Source organism: Gavialis gangeticus, unplaced genomic scaffold (genome assembly GCF_001723915.1).
Source record: "Gavialis gangeticus isolate Ggan-Ray unplaced genomic scaffold, GavGan_comp1, whole genome shotgun sequence".
Classification (NCBI taxonomy): domain Eukaryota; kingdom Metazoa; phylum Chordata; order Crocodylia; family Gavialidae; genus Gavialis; species Gavialis gangeticus.
Window position 1 is genome coordinate 58,841,515 of NW_017729022.1, and position 22,780 is coordinate 58,864,294.

The 22,780-nt window shown below is 44.6% G+C and overlaps 1 protein-coding gene across 3 annotated transcripts in view; it reads left to right on the top strand.

Moving 5' to 3' along the window:
- The first annotated feature begins 3,669 nt into the window (after positions 1-3,669).
- The window catches only part of LOC109295918 (uncharacterized protein C3orf20-like), a 70,506-nt gene continuing 51,395 nt past the window's right edge, over positions 3,670-22,780 (top strand). For 2 of the 3 annotated variants that reach the window (XM_019515061.1, XM_019515064.1), the window contains exons 1-5: positions 3,670-3,856; positions 6,203-6,431; positions 7,525-7,629; positions 13,240-13,510; positions 15,469-15,585. In XM_019515061.1, coding sequence (XP_019370606.1) covers positions 3,832-3,856; positions 6,203-6,431; positions 7,525-7,629; positions 13,240-13,510; positions 15,469-15,585 — 747 coding nt within the window. In that variant the 5' untranslated portion in view covers positions 3,670-3,831. The remainder of the gene's footprint in view (positions 3,857-6,202; positions 6,432-7,524; positions 7,630-13,239; positions 13,511-15,468; positions 15,586-22,780) is intronic. The other variant, XM_019515062.1, reaches the window with a different exon arrangement.

Genomic DNA, 22,780 nt, shown 5'->3' on the forward strand with positions numbered 1-22,780 from the left:
CCCCTATCCTATTCTGAAAACAGCTTGAGACTGGCATGCAGCGCAGACAGATGTTACAGAAGATGCTCTGCTTTGAAATGTCTTCATCTGATCCCCATGCTATGCGGGGTCAGATTTTCACTGGATCGGCCATTTTTTAAACTGTTTGCAGCTGTGTACTTGTGTTTGGTCATGGCTATAAACTGCTTTCTGTGGCCAGACCGGGCAAAAATTGTCACTTCTGTCTCTGCCCTCAATGCTACCCATGTCTGTAGGGAGTGAAATGTGTTCTGTGGACACCAGGTGGGGACCTAAGTAAAGTTTGGGCAACTCCCAGCACAGACCTGGATCAGAACACAATTTAGGCATGAATTATGTACCTTGGCATTGAATCTGGATTGACAACATGATTGTACACAAGCCTAAGAAATCTAAGTGTGCTTTCAGGCCCGAAAGGTGGAAGTAGTTAATGATTCAAGTTATGTAAGCAATTTTATGGAGTTTTAACTGGAGTGGGTTCAATCTGGCTTTTGTTATTTTTTTGTTTTGTTGGTGGGGTTTTTTTGTGGCTTAGGTGCCTAATTCCACCCAAGTCCCATTTAGACACTTTTATAAGAATGATTTGGATTGGGTCCTAAGTTACTTCTGAAAATGGGACCTAAATGTTTATGAAACATTTCTGTGAACAATTCTCCAATCTGTGGTGTGAGTTAATCAATTACATTTTTGGCTTTACATCACTATCACTTTGATGTGTTTCTTAGAGATGATTAGTTTTGGTCTTAATGAAAATACTGTACTTAGAATTTTTGCATGTGTTAATCTGGCAATTTATAGGAACAATATTTGGTTCAACTTTAGCAAGCCAGTTAGAGGGGTTATTGAATGGAAGATTTTTATGATTCTCCGTATTTCCTATTAGCTTTCAAAGTGAGCCATTAGGCACTTATGACAACGATACGTTAGATCTCCAGTCTCTTAATTGGAGGATGTTAAATGGATTTCTCAGTAATGTTTATCCATTGTACCCACAAAGCACTCACACTCTCTCACTTTATCTTGTTCTTTAAGACTCAAGACCACTTTTGTCAGCAAAGCTTGGACTTACAGGAACAACAAATCCTTACCAGCCTTGCTTAATACACTAATTAGCAATATAACAGATGTGTCAGGTGTATAATGCCTGCTAGTATTAACACAAAAGATCATATGCAGGTTAATGGGTGAACAAGAATTTCAGTGAGGTTCTGCCTACTCTAGCCAAGTGAACTGGTGATATAAGAATAGTTATAATGTATGTACTTACAGTGTAGCTGTCCACGGGAAACTGTATTATACCACTGAAGTTGTAGCACCCTCTGGGTATCTAACCCAGAGTTCCCAGCACAATACTCTGAAGCAGTGCCTTTTGAGACATTTTAGAAGATTGTCCTGTAGGAATCCACAGGAATCATGGGAAAATTCATCATACTATGCATTTCCTTGAGGAAGTCTTTATTACTCTTTGAGTGCCAAAGCTATTTTTAAGAACTTTTTTTTCTAAGATAGAGACCAGGAGAAACATTTAGCTTTTCACTCCCTTCTCAGCCAGAGGACATTGTGCTGGAGCTATGGAAAATCTTCCAGATGACCTCTGAGATGGCCACAACGAGATACTGCAGGGTGCTCTGCAGGCAGAGGTACTCACGCTGAGCAGAGGAGTAGGTGGAGCTTTTGCAGAAACAATCACACATCCCCTGTTTCCTCAGGAGTAGGGGATCCCTAAGCACAGTGTTGACTGGGAGCCTCTGCATCCAAACATGCAACACTTATTACAGTGATTATGCTTCCATGGGCATGTGGATGCATTTGGCATTTTGTGTGGGCCCTTAAAAGGGCCTGTGACGTACAATGGATCTCTGGCACTTGGGGGCCAATGCTTGCATTTGCACCCGCCCCCCCTTCCCCCCCCCTTCTCATAGCAATACTTAAAGTCTCCCACCCCCAGCCCTGGTTGGTTATCTGTTTTGGCCAGGAACTAAATGAAAGTCCCAGCACACCGGACGCGGGGGGAGGGGTGGTGGCTGGAATGTCTGGCTGGAACAGGTAACTAAACATCCAACCCACAGGGCAGGCCACACAACAAACACGGCTGCAGCCACCACCGCTGGCTCTGCAGGCTCCCCTGCGGCCACAGGTTTCTCTGAAGGGCCCAACTGGTGCCTCCTCCAGGCCAGCGCCCAGGAGCCGTGGCCCCTTCCTGCCCCCTCTGTTGGTCCACCACTGAAAAGGGCACTGCTTTAGAGTAGCCTACTCCATCATTTGAGATTTCTCTTCACTAGCTGAAGTACTCTGCTTTTGGACCAGAGGGGGCTGCAGACTGGTAGGTCTCATCATTCTCAGTCAGGCGCAATAACTTCAGTTTAGGGACCTACCAAATTTGAGGCGCCTGCCCCCCAATTTTGCAGGCAGAGTGTGGGGCTGGGCAGCCATTTCATGACTGAAGTGTGGCACCCCGTGCCCCCCCCATGCCCCTGATTGTCCTTCACCGCTGATTGACTGAGGGCTGTCTGTCATGTGGCCCCACCCCTCACCACCAATTGGTGGAGAGGAGCAGAGCCACATGACAGGCAGCCCTTGCAGGCGATCAGCTGTGAGGGGTGGAGGCAGAAGCCATCTTGCCAGCAGCCCTTTGAGCAGGCAGCCCCCTTGCTCCCTCTGGGGAGCCAGCATTTTATTTTCAGTAAGTTTTCTTGTGTTTTTTCCCCCATGGATTTCGTATTGCCCACTCTTGTGGGCAATGCTGGATTTTGCAACATCCACAATTTCAGTAGGTCTCTAGTTGTAGTGTAGAAGCTAAGGCTGAGACCCATCTGTGCCCCACTCTCCAAATCCAGGGAGTCATTTCCAAAAAGAGGTACTTGGTCAGATTGCAGGATGTGGCAGGCCATCGTAGGAAGCAAAGTGCAGTGTTAGAACTTTCAAAGCCTCTGGACTTCTCAGGAGTGCATAGAGGGGGAGTCTATTTCTATCACATAATATCAGTATTAACGGTGTCTCCATCCTTTTGCAATTTGAGATGACTCTGCTCACTCATTTTTCGCCATGTGTAGTGAAACCACTCTCAGATTACAAACACTCAGAGAGGCCCCAAAAGATACAAGGGCAAACAGAGGTGAAGTGGGCTTTTAGGAGACAAAGTTGGATGGAAAAAGCCACTGCCCTCAAAATTAATTCAACGTTTAATTTGGCCACTAGACCCTCTGCCTTGTGCTTTTTGCAAAAAAATGTTCAAAACAAAAATATGACTTTTTTTGACCACTGGAGTGAGAAGGCAGAGGGACTTGCATCAGCCTAGTCCAACAGTTAGTCCAATAAATGGACAACCTCAGTTACAGTAAGCAGCATCTTGGACCCTTCTCCTATCCTGCAGCAAAGGAAGAAGAAGCCTGTTATGGTACCCCAATCAGAACTAAATTGCCCAATTCAGTTGTTGGAGGAGAAGATAAATATGTTCTATGGCACCCACTAATTTCCAATCCTGGGTGGCTTCAAAAAGTCTGGGGCTTTGGTGGGGGGAGGGGGGCTGTTTAGTATTATTTTGATACCAACTTGTATTGAGCTTAATTTAAAAGGTCTCATATATTTCATTAAATTATTTCAAAGTCTGTTTTAGCAGTATTAAACATCAATCAAGTGTAATTTTCAAAATGTTTTTTCTGTCTTTCTGTTTTAAAAAAAAAATCAAAGTTGGCAGAGCCGCTGAAGACGCTTGAAATTCTAGAGGAGAATATAAGCCACAGAAATTATTTCGGTGCAGCCAGAGAATTAAGAAAGCTGCAGCAAAAGATCAAAAATATCCTGGATGACTGGATGGAGTATTATCGAATGGCTTTGGGTCAGTCACAGCAGGAATAATTTGGGGGGCAATTTTAATTTTAGCTTTTTATTTTTTAGATTTTCAATTTTAGTCAACAGGTATTGTGACAAACAAAATAGCACCAGGCCTGTCTTTTGTGTTCTTCGTCTTATGACAGATTTTTATACAGCCGCATACACCATTGGCTTTCTGACTTTAAAATACTGTGCACTGAAATGCACAGAAAGCTGGAAGGGCTTTTACTCACGCTAGTAAGCAGTTACTCACATGAATACTGCAAAGTCAGTTCTTTGTACACACCACAAAATTGGCCTCCAAAGTGGCTTAAATGCCCTTTTGCACTGCTTTAATGGCATTGCTGTTTGCACATTCGGAGGCGTATTCTGATTTAATGGTGTTGCTGTTTGCACGCTCGCTTTAAATGACTTTGTAATATAGCAAGATATAAAACCTCCGAGGTGTTTTAGTTTACTACCTAACAAAGTGCAACAGTGCATGAGGCACTGGAAGCTAACATGCTCAGGGCTTGGTGGGCTTCCAGCACCACTGCCACCTTCTCCTGCCACCAGCAAATCCTCCTGCCACCTTACCACCCTGCAAGCCAGCCGTTCATGGGTGATCCCAGGTGGCGGGGTGGTGCAGGAGTGCTGGAGCTTACCTGCTTCTCCCACAGCGAGGGAGAGGGGGTGAGCTGCTGCTGGGTCACACAGCCCCTGAGCTGCAGGGGACCACGGTGCTTTCCTCCATGGTGGTGGTACCCCCCAGGTAGCACCTGCCCATTGGCACCCGGCTCAGGTGGTCCCGGGGGGGTGCCACAGCCATGGGGAGAAGCACCAGGTCCCACGCAGGTCAGGGACTGTGTGACCTGGTGGCAGCCCATGCAGGCAGGTAGGCTTGACTGAAGAAAAAAAAAAAAGCGGTGAGGAGCCTGATCTTTTTATTTTCTCCTTGAGCCTGCTTGTCTGCCTGAGCTCCGCAGAGGCTCGATACTTCCCTCTGCAGCTGCAGGGGAGCTGGTGTTTCCCTCTGTCGCTGTGGTGCCCCCCAGGACCACCTGGGCTGGGTGCCAGCAGGCAGGTGCCACCTGCGGGGCACAACCACTGCCACGTAGGGAAGCACTGGGCCCCTGTGTAGGTCAGGGACTGTTCGGCCCACCGGCAGCTCACCTCCCTGCCCCCACTGCCGGAGAGGCAAGTAAGGATTGGGGCTCCACCCTTGTGTACACACCACTGGGGTTTAGTTCAGTTTAATTCTCCCTAAATTGAAACTTGAGACTTGTGGATGGGTGAGGGAAGAAATAAGTTCTGGAAAATGTGAAGAAAATATATCCCTCTAATGAATTTATGTTGAAGCTAGTTTTTCATATATGTTTGCTATTACATTGATTACATTAGAACTAGAAATGAACATAACTTTTGTCTGAGCAACATTCATGTCTAAGCTTAAGGCCACTATACAGACTGAAACCCACCTGATTATTTATTTTGGGGCATCTACATGAGATGCCTTAATGCACAGTGAACTGTTCTACTGAGCATTAGCATGTCACAGAAAAAAACATGCTAATGTGCAGTAGAATTAGTCAGCTGTGCATTAAGCATCACAAAAAAAGTTTGCCTTTGCTACTGTGCATTAGTGCAGCTACTGCGCCTTTATCTAGTACCTCATATTAGACGTACTAAACTTAATAAGCAGAAGCAAAGGCACATTAATGAATGTGTAGACATGCCCTATGAGAACTTTATGGAACTTAAGTGATAAACAAACCTAAAGCTGACGCTTTCATAAGTGTGATTTTCCACCCAGTGAGCACTGACAAATATACCAACCACATCAACCATTTTCTTCTGGTTCAAAAGAACTGCAATGCCTGTTTTTATATCTTCTCTAATTGATTTGCTCTAAAGAGAATAATAATTCCATAATATTAGAACCCTCTTACTGGGATTAAGTCCAAGGGGCATAATGATATTCATTACTTTTCTCTCTTATACCTTGTCAATGCTATTGTCAACACTTGTGATTTGCTCCATAACTGATGAACTAGGAACCAGTCCAGCAAATCTTCCATTTGATAGAGTTTATTTATTAAACCCTGCTTCCCCTGCCCTCTATAGTGATCTCTACTACATTAACCCCTCCTGCATGCTGAGGGCACACTTCTCAAATATCCAGGATCAAGGAGAAGTGGAAATACATTTCTTCATGGGGTAGCTCTGTTATCTTAATTTTCATACAGAATGCACAGCAGAAAATTTCCACTTATAGACACATGAGCACAGTCAGTTGCAAGATCAGGGGTTAATGCTTGTTTCTGTCTCCTAAGGCTGACTTCACTGGTGTCATGGTGCTCTTCTATTTCAGGAACTGACTCAGACATTCACAAAATGCCTGATCTTACTCCAAGAACCTTAAGAAAATGCCAGAATCAGTCTGTACATATTCCCTTGGCTAACTCAACTGTATGGAGACCACAGGAAGAGAGGAGAGAGGAGAGTACAGCTGCCAAGTCAGAAAGCCCACTTCTGCTGGATTGTTTCCAGTTAGCTCCTGCTTGCAACATGCAGTGGGAGCCATCACCTTATTCTCCAAGGTAAAAAAAAAGAAAGGAGTTACTTTCTCTCTGTCCACTGAAATAGTTCTATTATGAGCACTTAATTGTACAGTCTGGTGAATTTTAAATTATTTTTCATTAAGCTTAGATATTAATGACTCAGAACCAGTGTGTACTCCCGTTGTGATCTTGGAAAAACAACAACAAATAGTGGCAGAAAAATCAGGAGAGGTTTGGAAAGGTGGTCAGAAGCAATGCTGAAATATAATTTAATTGAATAACAGTATATTACAACAATATGTGAAAAACTTAGTTCAGAAGTGATGCCTTTACAAGATGATGTGGTATCACTTTACTCATTGATGTGCGCATGCACAGATGTATACATGCACACATGCATGCACCACCCCTTGACCTGAATCTTATATTCTAAAGCCCCAATCCTCCAAATGACTCCTTATAAGCAAAGTTACCTTGCATGCAAAGCCTGAAAAAATTTGAGTCCTACTTTCCAAGGCTTTGCCCAGGGTAGTAGTATGTGACTTCTGTCTCACTGGAATCACATAATTATAAATCCGAGAAATTAATGTGTTAGTTTTTATTCTCAGTCCTGGGGTCGTCTACATGTGGCCATATAGCGTCATTACTGCCCTGTCTTTTAGTATTTCCTTTTGGAACTATTAAATGATGGCATAGTAACAGCCCATACTGCACTGTGGCAGTTGCACATGGTTATCTTTAGCTGCTATGTCACTGCAACAGCACACTATAATGAGAGAGTGAGTTGCTACAGTGACATAGTTGCAGCATCACAGTTTTTGTCAGTCAATGCTACATTGCCATAGCATGTTGCTACAGCAATGTAGCATCACGTGTAAATGCGCGTGGTCTATTTTCCTCACCCTTCAGGAATAATTTTAAGTCTTTATATAGTTCTGAATCTTTTATTATCACCATCTAAATCATTGCTTTTATGCCAAGAGGTGATTTATAATAACAGCATTAACAATTAAGTGAAAACTGACTTGACCCATAAATAGGTAACAGGTGCATCTTGGTCCTACAGAACATACATCTGTATTGTTTTCCTGATATTTAAGCTATCACTTATTTGGTGTTTTATTCTTTGCAGAGTTTCCACGTTACTAACCAGCAGTATCAATGTAGATGCAACACATGTGACTCAGTTCAATTTAAATAAAAGCACACTTATATTACAGAACTTCTACAGTTCATGGTAAGGAAATCTGAGCAGAAGCTGGACAATGATGATTCTAATACAAACAGTAATCAGTGTTTTACTGACATCTAATTTTTGGAGCTGGCTAAGAGTCAAATATGCACTATGTGTATAATCCCTGTGATTCTACCGCATTACTTAATATTGCATTATAAAGCATTAAGAATATTAACTGTAAATGGATGTAATTCACAGCTGTCAAACATGTTGTCTGCAGAGTCTAATAACAGGAGAATGATATGACATTGTGTTGCTTCATCCTCTGGGGATCTGATGCCTTGCTCTCAGATCTGAGTTTCCATTAGCTGTTTCCTTAAATCAGACTTGCATTTGTTAATACCCTCTATTCAATACTCATTATGTGATATATAAACTCAGTAAGTCCCTAAAATGGGCAAAGAATACAAAGGAGCAATGTATTCCAATTTACAAAGCAGCCTATAATTCCATCTGCAAAGTAATGATTAACTCAGGACAGGAAAGCTGAAACAGTTTTCTCTTGCCTCTAAGAATGCCAAAGCAGAACTGTAGCCCTGTTTTATGGATATGGTATACAGTTAAATTGCCAGATCCATCTTTAGATAGGTAAGCAACAATTACATGACTACCTTAGCTATGCAAGTAATATTTTGGGCCACAGACTAGGCAGGGTGAAGAGTACCCTATACCCAGCCTGTTAAAAGTTGGCTTACCTGGCAGCCAAGGCAAGAAGATATGTAGGGACAAGAAAAAACATCCGAGGGAGCCTGATCCTGTCTCAGGGAACTGGACATTGTCCTGGGTCTATTAATTGAGTCTACTCCAGTGCATGCTAATTAGTGCGACAGGGGACAAACTTGAGGCCGGATCTCAAAGCGGTCCACCCACCTGCCTAGGGCAGTCTCTTCTGACTCGCCTGCCATGACTTGATTGTTAACTTGATTTATTAAGTGGGAGGCTGCCCATTCCCTGCCCTGATGCCAGGAGGCACTATCCATGGCTCTGAACCTTCCCTATACCACAGCCCATGCCTCGCAGATGGTATCCTGTTTATGATTGCTCCCTGGTCTGAGACTGGAGCAAACTCAGTCCATAGTTGGGCTCCATTCATTCTCATATTCATTCTGCACCCTGCTCTCACAGGAGGCCTCTTGCACTCCACCCCCCTCACAGGGGCCTCTGGCATACCGCCCATTACTGGGACACACTCCATTGCCCTTGCTCCTCTTGAGTGGCCCCTCTTGGGCCATCAGGCTTTGCTACTTGCACACTGGCCCTACCATGCAGTCCTTTGGTTCCCCCGAGTTCCCCTACTCTACATAGCCTAACCTTGTTCCAAACCTTGGACTGATTCTGCCTGAAGCCCCTCACCGGGCAACTGCTCTCATGCTCACACTTCTGGGGCTGGCCCATGTACTGTCCATCAAGATGCTTTCACAGCCCTACTCAGTACGCCCCTGATGCAGTCCTTCAAACCACTCTCATAACCCTACTCTGCACCCCAACACACTCAGTCCTTTAGATGCCCCTTATTGCACCCTACTCTGAGAAGGCCCTCACACTACACTCCACAAGCTACCCTCTCTGGGGCCTCCAGGATCTCACATCCCTGTTGGACTCAAGTTTCTCACTACTAATGCACCTGGCCCCCTTTGCTCCCCCTGCTCACACTATTACCATCAAGGAGGTTCATGGTCCTGGCACTTCTTGGGGGCTCCCCCACCACAAGGAGCCCCACCAGGCCTCCCTACCTTGGCAGGGTGCAGTTTTAGGTCATGCCCAGGACCAGGAGCCTCCAAGCCACCCCCTAGGTCCTACCCTTACCTCCAGAATGGTCTATGCCATGAGGGAGCTGGATGGTACTGCTCCCTTGATTGCAAGCAGCCAACTACTGGCACTGCCTGGCTAGCCTATGTTTGAAAATGCCCGCCCTCATCAGGCACCTGCCAGCTGCCTGCCTTAGTCCTTAAAGTGGCAAGCACCCGAAGGTGTGCTGCTACAATTAGCACACATTGGAGCATGCACTGGGCATATATGTAGGTACCTATTGGCTCCAGAATTATTTTTGCTGCCTTTACCAATCTTAGAAAGAATTTGCTCCATGTGAAGAAATTATGTTGTGGGGATACCATTGTGCAGATTGGTATGGTAGGTTTTTAGCTGAAATTATGTAGAAGTCTATAGTGGAGATGGGGAGATAGTACTGTATTTTCTAACATACAACATGTCTTGGAATAAAATATGCCCCTTGATCTGGGGAAGGCAGAATGAAGAAAAAAAAGATTTTTCTAAAGTTATAGCTGCATAGAGCAAGGACAGAGTTAAAAGGTCTACAAGACAATGAAATAGGAGAGAGACCAGGAGACGCTAGCAGACCCCAACATTGCCCTTAAAAAGGCTACCTTGATTAGTGGAATGTCAAGATCAGTTAAAGGAGATACAACTGGTAACACCTGTAAAGTGAAGAACAGCGAGCTATTAAGTCAACTGACTCCCTCATTTGCCTGAAAACAGATGCCACTGCTGCTGCTGAGCAGTTGATTTTGGAGCACAAATCAAAGTAGAGTACTTTTATTCTGGGCAAAAGAATCAGCCTTCCTGTTTAAGATATATACCCCAGTGTGAGAGGGGAGACAGGAGCCCCCCCAGTGTGGCCCGGACCCCTAACCAGAGCACCATGACACTCACCGTAAGAGCCAAGATGGGTGGCAGTGGGGAGAAGACCGGAGCACAGATGCTGGCACAGCCGCAGGCTCAGTAGTTTCACAGGTGCCTGAGCCTGTGTATTGGGGAGAGCCTGGGGAGTGGCCTCCGAGCAGCACGGGCTGGTCAGAAGGTGGCCAGAGAAACAGCTGGGGGAGAACCAGAGAGAGAGAGGTGGAACACCAGCTGAGAGATGTCGGCTCAGGAGCCGGGAGGCTCCAGTTTTAGCCCCAGCTTCCCGGAGGAGGCAGCCATCCAGCAGGAGACCAGCAAGGCAGAAGGCAGGTTCAGGGGTCAGCAGGAGCCAAGGAGCCCCGCTGGAAGGCAGCAATCAGGTGGGATGCTGCTGGGGAATTGCAAGGCTCTGACTAGGAGCCCTGGAACTGGGACTGAGGGCAGACCCTCAAGTCCGCAATCATCCTTGGACGGCTCCAGAGGGGGCAGAGCACAGGGAACCATGAGCCCCAGGAAAGGGAAGAGGAGTGATGCCAGCAAGAGGGACCAGGGCAACGGGACCCCAGGTCAGTTGGGCTCCAGGGTGGGGACGCCGGAGGAACTGGTAGGGACAGGGCACAAGGGTGGTCCCAATACCCTTGCCTATTAGAGGGGAGAAGACGAACAAGTCCCCTAGGAGGGGGAAAGAAAGGAGCCCCAAAAGAGAGAAAGAGAAAGGCAAGCTCGGGAGCTCCACTGGCAGGTGCTGGCATTTTTGGTTGAGTTGTGAATGACCCCAGCAGGGGCAAGTTTATTTTTCTTGAAGAGGGGAAAACCAGCCTGAAAACCAGGGGTGTCCCCCTGAAGGTTCACGGCAAAGAAGACCCAGCCCTTGCAAGGTGGGCAGTGTAGGGAAGATCTGCGGGGAGCAGCATCAACCCAGGCCGAAGGCATGGTAAGGGTGGGGTAAAGGGGAGGTTTGGAGCCCCACAAAGACAACCCCAGGGTCGAGACCCCTCTGGGCCCCCAACAAAGAACTGCCTCCCCAACTAGTTACACTGAAGACTTGGCAGGTGAGAAAAAGGGGCAGCGCCCAGACCATCTAGGTAGCACCGGAATAGGGTTTCATCCTGACATTGCTGGGAGGCAGGGCACCCACGACGAGGTCCCCAAAGTGTTACAATACTTACCAGCAACACCCAGTTGGGGGGGGGGTGATTTTTGGTGAAAAGGTGCATGTACTATATGAGAAAATATGGTACTTTAGTACTGTAACACTTCTCCAAGAAATAACTTTGCATTTCTACAGCACATCTCATCCAAGAAAAATCAAAGGACATTTCAAACATAAACTAAGTTTAACAAGACTTGGAGTAGATGGATAACACTAGCACCTACATAATCCATTGTCTAACCTCTGTGACTAAAATGATTAAAACATGAATGTGCTACAACTTACTATACAAAAGTAAACCATGGCAATGAGACCTTCAGATAACTGGGGAGACAGACCAGCAGACTCTGATGCCTTCCTGCAGGGCTGAAAAGTTTTCAAAGTAGAGATGCACCAATACATCAGTACAATATTGGATCAGTACCCATATAAAGAAAATTGGATGCATCAGAAATCAGCCTGATGGGTCTGATAATTGAGCTGATAAATGCCTATGCATGCACGCAGCTGCAGCACAGCACTGAAACAGCGAGGAGCACAGCCCAGCAGCATGAAGTGTTGCCTCCAGCTGGTAAGTCTGTTGAGGTGGTAGGGGAAAGGGGGAGGGAAGGGGTATGAGGAGGGGCAGATCAACGCCTCCCCACCCCCATGGTGAAGGAGGGGACAGGGACAGGGGCAGGCGCTGGGGCAGGGACAGGCGCTGCCCAGCCAGGGTGGGGTGGGGCACGAGACAGACCCATGGCTCATCAGGGGGGCAGCTCCCACAGCTGTGTGCACTCCAGGAAGTGCACACGTGTCCCCAGATCAGCCTGGAGCTGGTGCTGCGCTGGGCTGTTCTCGCTGGGGGCTGGGCTCAGGGTGGGGCCTATGGAAGGGGCTGCAGCCACTTCAAATTTTACTGTAGCTCCCAGCGCCACTGCATACCTGGTGCAGCCCTGGCTCTTCCCGGCTCAGCCGCCACCTTACCCCATGCACCGGGAAGAGCCAGAGCTACACCAGTCACATGGTGGTGGCAGCACTGGGAGGGAGCTATGGCAAAATCTGGGGTTGTTGCAGCCCCCTCCATAGCCACTGCCCTGAGCTCAGGCCCCAGTGAGAAGAGCCTGGTGCAGCCCCGGCTCCAGTCTGCAGCTGCGGCCTGCCTGCACAGATCTGGGGGGCATCCTCCTGTGCCCTCCAGGGGTGCACACACTGGTGGAAGCCACCCCCACAATGAGCTACAGGTCAATCCTGTGCCCTGCCCCACCGCAGCTCGCCCCAACCAGGCAGCGCCTGCTCCTGCCCCTCTTTCACAGCAGGGGGGAGGTTGATCTGCTCCCTCGCCACTCCTCTTCCCTCCCTTATCCCCTTCCACCACAACAGACTTACCAGCTGGAGGCAACTCTCGACGCTGTACTGGAAATCGGATCGGTATTGGCCAATATGCCTCCTTAAAAATCAGATATTAGTATTGACCCTCAGAATCTCTATCAGTGCACCCCATTTTAAAAGCCCACTTGGGCAACACATCCAGTTAGAAGGAGATCCCATGTAGGTGACCCAGTAGTTGTGCTTCTGCAGAGCCCAAGGACTCCATAGCACAAGAGGTTTTATTCCATCAAGTCTCTGGAAACACATGAAACTTTCAGGTACTTGTGCATTTCAATTAATGGTTCAGATATCTTAGGTTTGACCCTGCAATTCATGAATATGGTTTTAAAAAATGCTGTTTTATCTGTTATGTGATGTATCATTTAATTTCTACTTTTTTCACCTTAGGACCAAAGCTTCGGTTTGGCCTCTAATATTTTTCTTGCTATGCCTTCTCTTTCATGCAGTGATAATGTATCCATTAGTGCTTGCCCTGCTGTCCTTCGGAGAAGAATGATGGGGCAGGAAGGAAAGATATGTAGGTGCAGTAATCATCAGATGCCATGTGTGTCAGACCTGGAGTACGATCATCTTATTAACAACCAGATGTCTTCCCAGGAACAAATCTTAGTGGTCTGTATATCTTCTTCATTGCAAACAAATGAGGATCCTAGTGAAGACGAATTAGAGCAGCTATATGATAAAAAGAACAGGAACAGAAGTATGCCTTGTGTTCAGGTGGGTTTCATTTGGACTTGTACATATACATAGGGCACATCCAGACAAGTGTGCATGTGCCATTCACAGCACCACAGGCCTGTCTATGGCACTGCAAATTGCACACACCATACATGCAGACATTTGCTGTGCTGCTAATTTGCAGCACAGTGGGGGGGATTTGACACTGGGAGATCCTGGTGTCAAAAAACAGCATCAGAAATGTGGCATGGCACATGTGTCAGCAGCATGCACTGCTCAAAATCAGAGCCTGGCTGGCTAGAGCCAGGCCAGGCTCTGTGCACCTGGATCACTACTGCTGGAGCCCTGGGAGGCCACCAGGACTCCAGGTAAGGCTGCTGGAGCCAGCCCAAGTGAGGGCCCCAGCCAACCCTACCCCACCCAGGGCAATTTGCTACGCATCAGAGCGCATGTGCAGGGGCATTTCCCGAGGGCAGCTACCATATCTGTGCCACTGCTAGTTGTCCTCAGGGAATGCACTTTCCCGCTCATCTGGACATGCGCACAGTGTAACACATGGCTGAAGGTTTTAGAAGATAGCAGTTGGACCTTTCTGTTTGTTTAACGTGTCAACAAAATCTTCAGCTTTTTGTTAAAGCGACCCTGGAATTTTCTAGGATCCCTAGTCCTAGGACAGCCCACATGGTGGGAGTGTCCTGGAGCTGCAGACCCTAAAAGACTGGAGTCCCCAGTAGACTACTAAATGAGCTGGCAGGAGACCTGCGTTTTGGCAGAAGTTTTTTCAGCGATAAACATTGTCTAATGAAAAGCTGTTTTGTTGAAAAATCCTAACCAGCTCACGAATATAGATTTTTTAATTTTTTTCTGTCATAAAACTCTGAGTAATGAATCAATACAGGACTTTCTCTTCATGTATTTGGGGTCAAGCTTAAAGGCATACTGTAAAATAGGTTTTGCAAAGTGGATCTGACCAGCCTATACCAGTGAAATCTTTAAGCAAAGGCACTAGAAAACATGAGGCTCAGGGCTTTCTGGTTCCATTAAAAAAAAAAACAGGCAGAAGGAAGCTAAAAAAAGTTGGAGGGGGTACACTGAAGAGTGGCTTCTTTAACTAATACTCTCCTACTCTTGCTTTTACCGATTGATCAGTTGATTTGATTTTTCAGTCCCTGGGATCTTGTCTGAACATTCCCAATAATACTAGCAATAATGGGAACACTTGTATAGACCTGACTCAGGTGTTGTAACAATCTATTATCTAGACTCAGACCATAGTTACTTGCAGTCTTACAGAAAATCAGAAATTGGCCCCATAGTTTGTATCTATCCTAATTTATAATTGGAAATGTTAATATACAAGGGATGAAATCCTGGCATTGGTGAGATCAATGGGAAAACTCCATTTGGTTCTGTCTGGGGTCATAATTTTCATTCAAGAAGTCTAAAGCAGAGGTTAGATCAATACATGTTAATAGCTATACTTTGCCAAGAGAAGTCAAACTGACACAGCTCTTAAGTATTTAGTCACAGCTTCATGGCAATGGAAGTGGTGTCAGAGGAGGTGATCGTGAATATGCATGTGTTGACTTGTGCATATGGCTATTCTCTGCTCTGGGATCTTGTGCTCAAATCCTATGAGGATCATAGGATCCTAAACCTACATTGATGTTTGCCTACCTCACAGTCCAGGCTGCTAGTCAGAGAAGGATGTGACAAAACTTTCACAGTGCCTGGCTGCCATTGGTTCTTTCATAAGTGCTGGATTAAAGGTTAAAGTTACAGGCTTAGTGCCACGAAGAAACCCACAAGGAGAAATCCGATACCTAGGAACCCCATTGCCAAAGTTTTTGTGCTCAGACAACAGCCTTTCCCAGTTGCAAAGAAGATCATTCAGTTCAGTTCATCCTTGCTTATTCAGAGGGAATATTAGGCCCTCTCAATTGATATAAGATTTATAGCTGATGTTTTGCTTAACTGCACTTCCTATGTTGCTTCAGGGTCGTCTGGACTCCTTCCGCCTCCTTAAATATGACATCACCACTGCAGATGAATTTACAGGTCATAAAGGCTCATTATTGGTACAAAGGCATAATGTTGCTCCTGGCATGTTTTTGGTATGTTACAGCTATTACTATTTTCTATAGGTACAGCCAAATATTTTGTGTTTAATGATATTACTACTGTATTATAACAAAACTATGACCTCACAGTTGCTATCAGGCTGTAAATTGTGTCTGTTCACGCTTTTTGCGTAGTAGAAGGAATAGAATTCTAATTTTTTTTCTCTCCAGAAGATAGGTCTATTGCCCCATGAGCCTCAACTCTCCTTTAGCTTCACCTCTTTTAATAGTGTCCCCTCCGTTCTTTCCCCTTTTCCTATTTAAATTACCTTATTCCTTTCTATTTAGTACCCCTGCTCTCTGCAAGTCCATTCATAACATTTGATGAAGAAGACGAGTGGTTTTCAACCTGTGGTCCACAGGCCTCTGGGGTCTGCAGACTATGTCTAAGGGGCCCATGAAAGATGACTATGACCAATCAAAACTATGTGAATACCCATACTTACAATTCAAAAGGGTCTGCACCTCCATTCAAAATTTCAAAGGTGTCTACTCTGTACCTCCATTCAAGATTTTTTAGGGGTCCACAAATGAAAAAAAGCTGAAAACCACTGAAGTAGACCATAGCCTACAAAAGTTTATGCCCCCTGAATGAGTTAATTTGCAAGGTGCCACACTGCCCCGTCTTCTCTAGCTGTTAGCAATGAAGGGTTTATGGAATCAATTGAACCAATATAATTGTGGCCAGCAGAGTGCTGTACATTAGACCTGTGCGAAGCAGCTAGTAGCTGCTTCGGATTTGGCCAATTTGGAGGACAGTGATTCGATTCAGTGATTCGAATCACTGTCCCAAATTGATTTGGCCAAATCTGATTCAGATATTTGGCTGCCGCCAAATTGGCTGAATCTCCAAATTCAACAGGCCCATTCCCCCACCCACTCTCCTAGCCCCTTCAATGGCTGCCTTGGCTGGCCCCAGCATCCCAGAACTTTAAAAAAAAGCCCCAATCACTGGCTTCTGCCAGGCAGGGGGGCAATCCCCGCTTCCTCCCATTGCCTCACACTGCATTGGGGGGAGGCTTTGCCATGAGTCCTCAGAGGCCCTGACGGCTGCTGCAGCAGCTGGTGAGTGTGGGGCTTTTTTTTTTTTTTTTTAAAGGGCCGGGGTGCTGGGGCGGGGCGGGGGAGCCATTGTTGGGGCGGGGGGGGGGGGGGGGGTTTTTTTTTTTTTTTTTAAAGAGCCGGGATGCTGGGGCTGGGCAGGGCAGCCATTGATGGGGCTGGGAGAGCGGGTGGGGGATGGGGGATCATGGCAGAGCCCTCCCCCAACACAGCACGGGGCAGCGAGGGGCAACAGCGATTTCCCCCCCCCCACCTGGGAGGAGCCGATGAGTGCGGGGATTTTTTTTATTTTTTATTTTTAAGTGCCGGGATGTGGGGGCTAGGCAGGGCAGCTATTGATGGGGCTGGAAGAGCAGGAAGGGGTTGGGGAGTGCTCAGGGGAGCTGGGGGAGCAGGCCAGGATGGGGCCTGGCGGGGTCCCCCCCATGGTCCCCTTTCCCCTCGTACAGCACCCCCCGTCCCCTACTTACCAGCACAGAGTGTGGGTCCAGCTCCCTGTGATGGTGAGCAGGGACTGCCTGAATCCCCAAATCTCCTCCGAATTGATTCGGAGGCTTCAGATCAATTCAGACCTTTTTATTGGTCTCCCAGTTTGATTCAGATTCAGAGATTCGGCTTCTGAATCCAGCCAAATCTCCTCCAAAACAAATCAGCAACTGAATCTTTGCACAGCCCTACTGCACATGTGCCATTAGCCAGGTCATTAGACTATGAACAATGTTTCTTAGTTTCAACTTCAGCCTTTAGCTTTTACCATGTTTAAATGTTTTCATAGCATTCTGTTTAATTTGTTACAAATAAGTTCTGAGGAATACTGGAAAACAGGGTGTCTTAGTCTTTAACAAAGGGAAAAAGCATGATGTTTCCAACATACTGAAGTGAACTTTTGCAAATAGGAAAGAGTTTAAATCAGACATGTCACTATGGATTAAATGTCCATTAAGTTAATACAATGCAGTATCTGGTGTGGAAGCATAGGAACTCCAGGAACTAATCCTTTCATAGTTGGATGATTTGTTCCATGAAAGATTTGACCGTAAAAGTGTGTTGCATGTTTACACTCTGCTATAGTTGTAAACACTGAGAAAATGACTTGATTCATCAGCCCTTGCTCACAGGAGTAATTCCGCATAATACTAAGCTCACAACGAGTACTATTTAAGTGCACATCATAAAATCACATTGCAGTCAGAGTTAATTCTTGAATCACCATGTAAACATCACTATGAATGTTATTTTTCTTTAGCTATTTATTACTTTCTCCCAACAACAACAAAGATTTCACTAATTACATTATGAGAGGCAAAATGCTTTTATTTTGGGTACCAATGTACCATTCTTTAGGTCTCTAAGAAGGCTTTTCTCTTAGAGAATTGATAAATGGTACAGTGGTAGCCCAAAACTTGCCTATGTCCCTCCCAAACTATACAGTTGGTCCAATAAAAGATATCATCAAGCACAAGAATCCTTGCCTTTTGTATTTTTCCTGGACCATCATGGCTGCAATGTTACCACAACACTGCCATTAATTACTTTGTGGTTATTTCCTGTAAACTTAATAGCAATAGAAAGCAACAATAATTTTCTGCATTTGCTCAGTGTGAGTTTTTAGCATGTCATAGCTCTCAGAACAGAAGAACTTCCAAGAATTCTTCAATCCTGGGAACAGTAACAGTAAACTATTTCCATCACCGAGGAGCTAATTATTCTATTTAAAATGAAAGGCAAATAAAAAGCATTTCATAGCTATGATCAATTTGCCCATCCACTAAATTGACACTCTCAGCCTAAACAAAAGTTACTTAGCTATATCTAAAAATGAAAAAATGGATTGGAAGAAGTTAAAATATTTAAAGTATTTCTCTACAAGGTGTTGCTAAATAAAGCATTACATTTCCGCCTTGATGGAAATGGAAGCTTTTCTGATTAACAATTTGACTAAACTAATCTTCATTTGTAGAGCTGTTGGAAACGAGTGAAAAAAATGAGGTGCGTGACCGTCTCTTGATGACTGGAGAAAGTGGCAGAACTAGTTAACACCAGTGTGTAGCTCACTGGACTCTGATACCTCCATACCAATGGAAAAACATTTATAATAAAAGATCTCAGTATTGATAAACCAGCAGTTTATGCTGCTGATGACAGGATGGAGATGCTATTCCTAACATGCTAGTCAGCTCTGCAGGAATATTTTTGATGTGTTCCATGTGATTGTTGTTCCATTACCAGATGGAAGGGGCTTACTGAATATAAAGAAGTAAGAACAATGCAAAACTTTACAGTTTAAAATATCCAAAGGTTTAAAACAGATCATGAGCCTACCTAATATTAGCACACTCATTTAGAAACGATATGCAATGAATACAGAACACTAATCAATCTAACACAATAAGCTTTCCCCTTATTCATTGCTTGAAAGATGCACCACCAATATAAGTTCAGTCTGTAGCCAGGTCTGCAGATAGAGTGATAAAGATCAAAGAGGTCAAAGGAACTGAAATCTAACCGGGATCAATCTGTCAGCATGATCTTGATTACTCTTCTTAGAGACTAGATGGTAATTGGCAAGGGTGTTAATACGCAGAGATTTTTTTAAAGCAAGAGGCTAACCACTAGGCCTGTGCAAAGCGACTAGTATTCGCTTCAGATTCGGCCAATCAGGGGAGTGATTCAGTTCAGTGATTTGAATCACTGTCCCAAATTGATTTGGCCTAATCTGATTATGTGATTTGGCTGCTGCTAAATCTCTGAATCTACGGATCAGCCAGGCCAGGCTCCAAATCCCCCCCAGCCTGGCAATGGTTGCCCTACCCATCCCAGCTCCCGGCACTTAAAAAAAAAAAAAAAAAAAAAAAAAAAGCCCCGACTCAGCGGATGCTGCCAGGTGAGGGGTGATGCCTGCTGCCCCCCACTGCATGGTCCCCTCCCCCCCCGTCCCTAGTACTTACCAACTCAGAGTGGCTGCAGCCACCAGGGACTGCCCAAATCATCAAATCTCTCTGAATCTTTTCTGAAGATTTGGAGAGCTTTGAATCAATTCGGACCTTTAAATTGGTCCCCTGATTCAATTCGGATTTGGAGATTCAGCCACTGAATTGGGCCGAATCTCCTCTGAATAGAATCACCGCGTGAAGCTTCGCACAGCCCTACTAACCATGACATATTAAAGTACAGCTTGCAGTTTGCCTTATTGAATGCAGGCATTAATAGTCCTTTTCAATAAAAGTTCCAGTTGCTTCCCTCTGGCAAAAAAAAATCATCTGCAGAAGAGAAGAATCCATTTCACACCTGACTGATGGCAACCACCAAAGCATACCCCAAACCTGTCAAATTAAACTGGACAAAAAACAACCCGCCAGATGGTAGCTTCATTGCTATTCCCATGGAAGCACTCAAACCAGCCTTATTCAATTGATCTCTTCAAATAAGTTAATGATTCCTCATGGCAAGAACCACTCTGTGGTTATTAAGCTCAGTCAGTGCAAGTTAATCTACCAAAAAGGCTAACAACAATTTAGAACATTTTCAATGGCATGGCCAGGAAGCAGAACACTTAACTGCAGCCATTTCACTATATGTTTTACTTCCAGTTGTTCCTGGTCTAATGAAAGTTTCTAAAACTGCTTAAATCCTCCTCTGCCTTTCCTCTGCAGTATGATGACTTGCAAAGATGAGTGTGGAGGGAAGATGCTTCATGACTGAGCCACCATATCTGTGGTAATAGGCAGCAGAGGGCCATAAGGTTTTTAGGTAGTTAAGTCCTCAAAGTACATGGCCATGGTACATAGCCATGGCAACACACTACAGCGACATAGCATCTGTGGGGAAAAGCTGTGATGTCACACCTACATTGCCATAGCAATGTGCTCCTTCAGTATAGCGAAAAATAACTGTGTGGCACGCATGACGCAGTATGGGGCTGTTATTGTGGAATCATTAAATGATGGCGCAGTAACAACAGCACTGCAAGGGCACATGTATATGCACCCAGAGTGGCTCAAGAGCTGACTAATCAATAACCTCAGAGCATCATTCTCAACGATTTTCCCATGTAGATCACAGTATCAGATGGGTTGAAGTAGAAGCAATTTTCTGACCAGGACAAAGGACACTGTTCACTCTTGGTACATTATATACACATGGATGTTGGCCACTCTTGCTCTGAAAATCAGGCTGGAAGTATGTTGCTGAAAGTCACTTGGAAATTAGCTACAGAACCCTGTTCTCCTGACACTCAGTCTTGTTCCTTAGTTACATGTCCATCCTTTCTCACTAAAGTCATACCTAAATGAAAGCAAACATCTTCAGCTACAATTATCAGGTATTTTAGTTTCTATGTCAAGTCTATATATAATTCATTATGTTTATATGCAGCAAAAATAATATGTCCAGGAAGAAAATAACTCAAGTTCTGTTAAATTAGGAATCCAAGTTTAATTAATTTTAGATTTTTCTTCTTGAAGCAAATAACTAATTTTTTCTAAATGAGTCCATCCCTGTGCACATTAGATGATCAGAGGATACATCTTCAAAAGGAGTAAAATCACTGTCTATGTCCTATGAATCACACAGCTGCTCTTAGCATATCTTAAAGGAATGATCTATCCTTAAATTTCCTATTTAAATAACTTGTTCAGCTAAATAAACACAATTGAGTGAATGGTAAACAATATATATTAAAAAGCTGAAGTTGCTCAAATTTTAGTAAATGTATTCATCAAGGGGAACATGTTTTATAACACTAAGCATTTGGTTTTGGACAGCTTTCTAAAGAATCATTTCAAATGCCTTGAAAAAATAGTTTTGCAGAAGCATTAGAGTGATGCAGTTTTCTCCCAGGGGTAGCAGCTTCTCTCTGATCATGGCATGTGCTTCCTGCCATATGGACAAATCCACCCCCGCTTAGGAATCTTTGGCTGGAATTCAGTTCCTGTGCCTACAAAATCTTTGAGCACTGTGTGCTCACAGGGGGCGGGAGGGGGCAAGCTTGAGTGCCACTATTGTACATAATGGTTTTCAAAGGCACTGTTTGTACTGAAACTAAAAATAAACTTTCATGCTGCTTATTTTTATTCTTTAAAGGATTTTAGCTATTCTTCCTTCAATTTAGATTTTTTTCAGCTTATTAATACATAATCTTATCTTAGTTAATTCTTCATGAATAATGTAACAAACCAAGCAAGACAATAGTAATAAAGTATGGTATGAACCAAGAGACAATTCACTCTTAAGTTGGAATGAGCCAAAATTAAAGTACTTGTTTTGAACTTAGGCAGAGGGAAATGCATCGGATTGTTACTATTCCAACTTAATGACTGTAGCCGAACATAATAAAAACATGCAATTTCTGGCTAAAAGATGCTTAAATATGTCCAATAGTTGGAAAGATGCTTCAGAACACTCCACAAGCCCATAAAAAAGTCAAGTGACAAATTGAGCTTGGAAAGGCCTGGGATAGCAGATCACCATCCCAAAGCTATTCCACACTATGCAAGCTCCATCTTTCTTACCACTAATGAAAGATTTTGTACATGTAATTTGCTTGCATCTGTCTCACACATTTCTGATGAGTGGGAACAAAAGAGATGATGGGTATAACATTCCACATGGTTTCTGGATTTGCCAGGAATGTTTTTAAATAGTTATATAGATGAACACAGACATTTATATGTTAAGCAAAGCTGGAGCTCAAGAAAGGTACAAGAAGTCCGAATCAACGTTGAGATGTTTTGTCAGTGGCTTCCAGCCTTCAGGAATAAACACCAACCTGTTTAACTTTACTAAACCATGTAGCCTTTCCAAGAAGTATTTTCAGATCTCACTATTCAGTCAACAGCAGTAACCACAGAACAGCTAAAACATGGAAAGGACTTTAAGCCCAGGTGAAAAGAAAACAATGCCCAGTGGTACTATGTTTATCTCTGGGTGGGAAGTTCATGTGGTGAGATGTTGGTACTCAGAGGCTGCATCTACATATGCACTTTACTGCAGAGCAGACTAATCAGCTGTGGAGTAAATCACCATCTACATGTGTAACAGTATTAAGCTGCAGCAAACTAATTAACACCACTTTCTACTACAGTACTATCTTACTGCAAAGTAATGCACTGCAATTAAATGCATATAT